General features: G+C 37.6%; 1 protein-coding gene across 2 annotated transcripts; it reads right to left on the minus strand.

Moving 5' to 3' along the window:
- LOC109825977 lies at positions 985 to 4,841 on the minus strand. Of its 2 annotated transcripts, none has more exons than XM_020392919.1 (4): positions 4,710 to 4,841; positions 3,049 to 3,539; positions 1,981 to 2,166; positions 985 to 1,459 (listed from the first exon to the last, which is right to left on the minus strand). In XM_020392919.1, the coding sequence occupies exons 2-4, from the start codon at positions 3,514 to 3,516 to the stop codon at positions 1,181 to 1,183; spliced, it is 933 nt and encodes a 310-aa protein (XP_020248508.1). In that variant the 5' UTR covers positions 3,517 to 3,539; positions 4,710 to 4,841; the 3' UTR covers positions 985 to 1,180. The 2 variants fall into 2 exon arrangements, with proteins under 2 accessions (XP_020248508.1, XP_020248501.1); XM_020392912.1 differs by having other exon boundaries at positions 4,598 to 4,749.

Raw genomic sequence — 7,188 nt, forward strand, 5'->3', positions numbered from 1 at the left:
ACTCTGTATCGCCTTTGTTAGAGACGAACCTGACGTGCTTGCATCTCCCATGTTGTCGATCTAGCTCTGATACCAATTGTTGTGCGCGGCGGAAGCTTTCTAGGGCAACACGAACAATAACTCGAACTAAACCACAAACAATATGCAAACCACAATCACAGCAAGAACACACAATTTACGTGGTTCGGCAAGTTGCCTACGTCCACGGGGCAAGGAGGGGGGAGTTCTTTCTACTAGAAATCAAGAGAATACAAATAGGGTTACAAATCTCTCAGACCAAACCCTAAAACAAAGCTCTAGATCTCTCAAAGCTCTCTCACAATTGGATGCAATGATTCTCTCTCTTTGGCTGCTCAAATTCGTCCAACCTCTACCCTAAACAAACAGGTTTAGGTATATATAGAACTTACAAAACGAATCGGGTCGAAAACCTGAAAGCCCAGCCCAAAACAGCGTCGGTCGACCGGACCGGTCGACCGCGATCAATTCCGGTCGACCGGCCCGGTCGACCGACCAGCTCTCAGTAGAAAACCCAAACTCCAGAGAACCCCTCGGTCGACCGCACCGGTCGACCGACCACCTTCCTGACGCACAGTAAGCTTTGTGCACGAATGCGGTCGACCGGACCGGTCGACCGCCGCCTGTGGAAACCTGAACCAACTGAAACCCGCTTCGTCGGTCGACCGGGTCGGTCGACCGCGATCAATTCCGGTCGACCGACCCGGTCGACCGACCACCTCCAGCAGAACCCCGAAAGAATCCAGAGAGCCGTCGGTCGACCGGGCCGGTCGACCGACCTCCTTGTGCACGAATCCGGTCGACCGGACCGGTCGACCGCCACCTGTTTTTCCTGATTCTGCTGCTGATGCTGAAATTCCTTCACCCACTTCAAAACAGTTGATTTTTATAGTAACCATGATAAGATGCCTAGAAAGTTTACAGACTGGAAACAGATGCAGAGCAGAAAAAAGAAGCGCAGTAGGAGATTTAAACCTCCATTTCAATGAACAATTACTAAAAACAATGGCAAACATCAACCCTTTCAAACATTATTATAACAAGCTCTAAAAAATTTTGTTCACCATCAGAAACACCAACACTGTATACACATGAAGTAGAAATCTCAACTTGTCCACATCAAAGCACTTGATTCTAAAATCCCATCTCAATGTATAATCCCTCACTCATAAGTACATTCATCCTTCTTAAGCTTGACAGGTTTGTTCCTGCCAGAATCTACGACGAGAGGGCACGATATATGTCTCCGATGCCTCACCCTCACGAGCTTCCCCATGACATCACCTCGAGAGAATATCTCAAAGTCCAATGTCAGAGGGACTGCGCCTCCAGTGCTCGATAGAGCTATACCTGCACTAGCACCATAGAGGGGGACCTTGTTTCCTTGTAGGATTATTGATACTGTCCTGTGACTCTTTCTTGGCTGATAGTACTTCTTCAGCTGTAATAGATACCATGTGTGTTTAATTAATATGACATTTAGATATAAAGGGTTATAATTACAAGATAAGTACTATTTGTTTTCAACTCAAAGAGCAAAATTAAAGAAGATAACAAGGGGCCTAAGTTCAATTTGGCGGATAGACCCCCAAAAGTGTTCCATTGTTGCAGACACACCACCTGAGTGAAAATCTATAGTTGCACATACACCCCCTGAGAAGGGTCAACCAAAATTTCATTCTGGAGGTCTATCTACAACAATAGAACTACACAGGCAGTAAGTTCAAGTTGGCAACAGTAAAGGGGGGATATCTATTTTTTGAATATGATGATAACCAAATATAACGTCCATATCTATATTTTGGATAGCTAAAAACCACTGGAAGGTAATGCATGTGTATGAATCCAAAAATAAGATGATTTCATTGTTGCAAAATATATGGTTCAAAATGTGAAAATTGGTTTCTTTGCTTTTTCAGGTGTAAAGGCACAGAGAAGAAGGAGAAATAATACAAAACATACCTGGCCTGTGGCAATAGTAATCTCAGAGTACATGAGACTAATGGGACTTGAAGTAACATGAATGCCGAACATTGAAGCAGAATTATGAACATTTATCTTCAGGGAACAGTTCAATGTGACTAGCTTTGTTGGCACTCCTGTGTCATCGGTTCCTTCTCCCGCATAAAAATCATCCAGCGAGAGGCTCTGCATTGAAAGATGCTAATCAGATTGAAATATTCATGCATAAGCAAGAAATTCAGAGAGAAGGTAGAAAAAGATATTAGTATAGGGGAAAAAGACGCCATTTTACCAGAGAGAAAATGTTTAGCATATGGATGTGTATTTTAGTTAGCAGCTTCAGACATAAACTGAATTATCTCTGAACAGACTAAAAAACAATATGTAAATTTCACATGATATGCTTGTACATATGCATCAAAGATTAACACCATCATTCAAATTTTTTCATTCAATTAAGATCTTGCTGCCAATTTCTTTCTAAAATGCATTCTAGCAGTAATATAAACTGAGAAATGTTTATGTTCCACTTTACACCAAATGACCAACATATATATATTTCAAATGAAACACAAAAGCATGAAAGGTGCAAATATAAATTCAAAGCAAAAAACTTCAGATTTTTTTAATTCTTATTCAGTCTTTTTTCATGATATTTCAAACGCAAAGACTGACCAAACTTTACATAGAAACATCTTCTCTTTCCTTAATTGACAGGACAATCATGGTGAAATTAGATGATAATTGCTCAAGTAAACTAACTGTTTCATATTTTTGTAAGGGTTAATTGCGAACAGACCCCCTTGTATTTACTATTGCTGTTGTTCTATTGTTGCGATAGACCACCTAGAAAGTCCTATCATTGCAGATTGACCCCCTCAGTGGAAACCTATTGCTGCAAACAGACCCCTTGAAAAGGGTAAAAAAAAATTCACTCAGGAGGTCTGTCTGCAACAATTAAATTATAGGGGTAGTATGTTCAATTTGGCAATAGTACAGGGGTTCCATCCACGATTAACACAATAATCTAACTCCTTACAATCTAAACACATGGACGTGCAATCTTACCTTCACCACAACACCCGGTTTATAAGGCCGAGCTGCACCCCAAATAATCAGACACAACGTCGTAAACAGCAAAACAAATGCCACAAATCCAATAAGTATCTGGCATTTCCTCGAGAGTCCTTCATCCTCAAGATCATCATAAGCTCCCTCTTCAAGGATCACATTACACTCGGGCCATCCCCTATCATTGGCTCTCTTCCTATTACCCTTTCTACCTGAAGAAGAGCGAAAGGGACCAGAGAAGCGACTAGCTGATGAGGCTCTTGAGTGCCTACCGATCGATGAAGGATGAGATGGAGATTCCATTGGGCTGTTGGAGATTGGTGTGGCTTGCATTGATGAGGACTTATCTCCATCGTGAGAGTCTCGGGAAGGCGATTGAACATAGTAGAGAGGCCTCTTTGGGGAGCGAGAGGGTGATGAAGGGGCTAAACTCGTGACGTCCGAGTCTGATTTGTTATGCATCATATCTTACTACTTGAAATTTTGCCCTGTAAACGAAATAAACCTGATATAAGAATGGATACTATAGGAAACTTTTTACTACTCATCCAATTTAAAAGCGCAACCACAAAAAGGATGAAAGAAGATAATTTTCTTCAATTTGAGAAATAAAGAGATGGAACTGGGATACATTGACCTAGAAAAACAAACAGATGCCTTAATTAATTAAGGGTCAAGCTCAGCTTCCACTGAGAATTTCCAAAAGTATTCAGTGGAGCCATTCAAAAAAACTCTGAGTTCATGATAATTAATATTGAAATTTCCTCTCTCCTTTTTTCTCCCTACAACATTGCATTAAGTACATTTCTATTATCAATTCGTGCCAAAAATAGTTTTTTTTTTCATAATTCAAACATTGCGTAAAATAAACCAATAAAATGATTCAGAATTTCTAACAGTCTGTCTAATCAGGGAGCTATATGAAACCGAGAAAAAAAAAGTGAAAATTTTCCCTCAAAAGAAGCACTGCTCACTCTCTCATTACAATGGGTTCAAATACGCAATCAATCTCTTATCCAAATAAGAAATTAATCATGAAATATTCAAATAGAGAAAGATTCATCTGATTTCTGCCTGAAAACCATTCGCCTAAAGAAAAGCCAAGAAATTTCTGATGTAATAAAACTAAAAAGAATACGTTTCTAACAGAAAAAAACCCAATTCATCTAAAGATATTGTAATGATATTTTTCTGTGGAAAAAGAAAATTTACCAAATTAGTGTAAAAACGAGAAGGAAAAAAAAACAATAGCAACAATTTATTCAAGAACATAATTGTACGAATAAAAATGGAAAAAAGAAAAGGAAGAAATCAATATCAGAGCAAGCTCCTCTGACGGCTGAAGAAAACCCAAAATTTAAATAAAAGAAACAACTTTTTGATAAAGCCCACATCACTAGCTTCGATGAAACCAAGAATCTTTTCTCAAAAAAGAAAATCTTATGAATCAGTCAAAAATAAGAGCGAAAAAAAACCCATATCACTAATTTCTTCAGCAACAAGTAGTAGAAATAGAAATAGGAAAAAGGAAGAAACCGATCGATACCAGAGAAAACTACTACGATGAAAAAAGAAAAATCTCTGCAAACTGAAGGAGACCCAAATTCAATACGAATCCCTGCGAGAGAGGAGAGAGAGGAGGGGGCGGGGGAGCCTACTATAACTGTTGTGTGCGCGCGAGTGACGTGGAAGAGAGAGAGAGAGAGAGAGAGAGTGATGAGAGAGAGAGGTTAGTTGAGAAAAAGCAAGAGTAGGCTCGGTTGAGTTCCCGAGGCAAAACCATGTAGGCTCGGTTGTCGGCACTTGACCCTCCTCCTCCTCTTTTGATTGATGCTCTGTTCTGCCCACCACATCCCCCCGTTGTTTACTTGCTTGTACTCTTGCGCCTTTGGCTCATGTAATTAATTAATAGTTGTTTATGTAAGATTGGACTTTGGAAAATTCAAAGATGCCCTTAGAGATTGTGAATACTTGAAACATATTGTTAGGGGTGAAATTGTAAAACAATAATAAAATCTTAATAAATATTGTTAACAAATCCTCTAAAGTCCACCTTCGGAAACATATTGCAACTCCTTTACCTTTTGCGCATCGATTCCTTATACAATTTGGGGGAGAAAAAGTAAAAGCAAGCCGGAGTTCAACTATGCACGTTCATTATTACAAAAATTATTATCAATTTAAACAAAAAACTTTTTGTATACATTTCATACTTGCCTTCGTGTAAGTTGTCAACAGCAATTTTTAACTGACAAGTAAATACTAGGAAACGCAAGCATTTACGTGCAATGGGAGTACTAATTGTCCATAAACTAAGCCATGTTTGTTTCCCATGAACTTTAGAAATGGATTTGAATGTGTTAGTGTATTTATAAAATCAATAATTTTTATTGTTAACATCTTTAGATTCACTCTTTTTTTTTTGGTCATGTATAAATGTTTTCTTATTTTTGCAAAGCTAATTTATAAGAACAATGTATGCACAAAAGAGACATTGAAATGAAATAAAGTTACAAACTCTGCGCTCCTTTCCTGGCTCGGAGCTAGCGGTCTGAAAGGATTAATTAAAAAAAAAAAAAAATTTTGCGGGTATTATTAGTATAGTGAGATAAAGACCAGGTAAGTGCCATCTTTATAGTTTGGTACCGTGAGGTTTTCGTGCAATTAAGATAGTGATTTGATAATTAAGTTTGGTATTAAGTTCAAAGCCAAACTCTACGCTCAAGGGCAATATTAGAGGCATTACAGAAGACCTAACAAGTTAGAATAAGGAGATTAGGTACATATTGAGCTTTCTTGCACTATTTCGCAAAGCACTTTGCAAGGCAAAACAACATTTGTTGTTGAGAATTATAATATATGAATGTCTATTACCGCTCTGTACAACGTACTGTATGCCTAACAACTCTTAAGGCAACGAACATCACTGAAAATATTATAAATAAAAATGACCTGCGTTCACAGAGGAGACTGAGAAATATTTGTTTGAACTGGTTAGGTGCCTAACATCTAATAGTCGATAGGAAGCTTTTCTATTAAAAACATTGAAGCTCGAAAATTGTCCGTTACTGTTGATGTGCATTTGTCATTCTCAATGCACCTTTGGCGACCATTAAGGGGTTGTTTGGTTGTTGTTGGTAAGGTCGTGTATTTATGACACAACTTGGAAAGTTGTCGTCCACCTCATCAATTTCACTTTTATACTTTTCTTTGTTTGTTTTTTATTCCATTGGAATCATAAAACACTTGTTTGGTTTGCAAAATGAAACTTTAAGTGGCTGTTTGGTTGTATGTTTTTACTATGTAAAAGGATGGAAAGTGTAAAAAAGTGGGTCCCAATGTCAGGTTTCATCACTTTTAATTGTTTGTTTGTAGTTGTGAAAATAGTGTAAAGTGATTTCATATGCTGATGTGGCTTGTAAAGTGATTTCATAAAAAAAGACATGATTTTAGGAGAAAGCTGACATTGAAGTCAGGAAAAAATAATAAAAAATAATTCCAACCAATATGATCATTTGAGTAGGGACCACTTTTTACACTTTCCAAACAAACAATTAGGGGCTGTTTGGTTGTATGTTTTTACCGTGTAAAAGGATAATGGAATAAAAAACAAACAAAGAAAAGTATAAAAGTGAAATTGATGAGGTAGACAACAACTTTCCAAGTTGTGTCATAAATACACAACTTTACCAACAACAACCAAACAGCCCCTAATTGTTTGTTTGGAAAGTGTAAAAAGTGGTCCCTACTCAAATGATCATATTGGTTGGAATTATTTTTTATTATTTTTTTCTAACTTCAATGTTAGCTTTATCCTAAAATCATGTATTTTTTTTTCATAAAATCACTTTACAAGCCACATCAGCATATGAAATCACTTTACACTATTTTTACAATTTACAAACAAACAATTGAAAATGATGAAAGCTGACATTGGGACCCACTTTTTTACACTTTACCTCCTTTTACATGGTAAAAACATACAACCAAACAGCCCCTAACTCCCCCACAAACAAAAGTTATTCGGTTTGATGAAATCAAAACTGACATTCATGAACCGTCTCATCTATCTGTTAGATATAGGTGCCCTGCAGGCAATTATTGTATATTGTAACAGGACCTATATGTATATAACAT

Source organism: Asparagus officinalis, chromosome 1 (assembly GCF_001876935.1).
Source record: "Asparagus officinalis chromosome 1, Aspof.V1, whole genome shotgun sequence".
Classification (NCBI taxonomy): domain Eukaryota; kingdom Viridiplantae; phylum Streptophyta; class Magnoliopsida; order Asparagales; family Asparagaceae; genus Asparagus; species Asparagus officinalis.

Excerpts from the sequence above, each read along its gene's own strand:
- LOC109825977 (XM_020392919.1), bottom strand. The coding sequence starts at position 3,516 with ATGATGCATAACAAATCAGACTCGGACGTCACGAGTTTAGCCCCTTCA. Across the intron at positions 2,167-3,048 it reads AACCGGGTGTTGTGGTGAAG|AGCCTCTCGCTGGATGATTT; the intron begins GTAAGATTGCAC and ends CTTTCAATGCAG. Across the intron at positions 1,460-1,980 it reads TTACTATTGCCACAGGCCAG|CTGAAGAAGTACTATCAGCC; the intron begins GTATGTTTTGTA and ends TATCTATTACAG.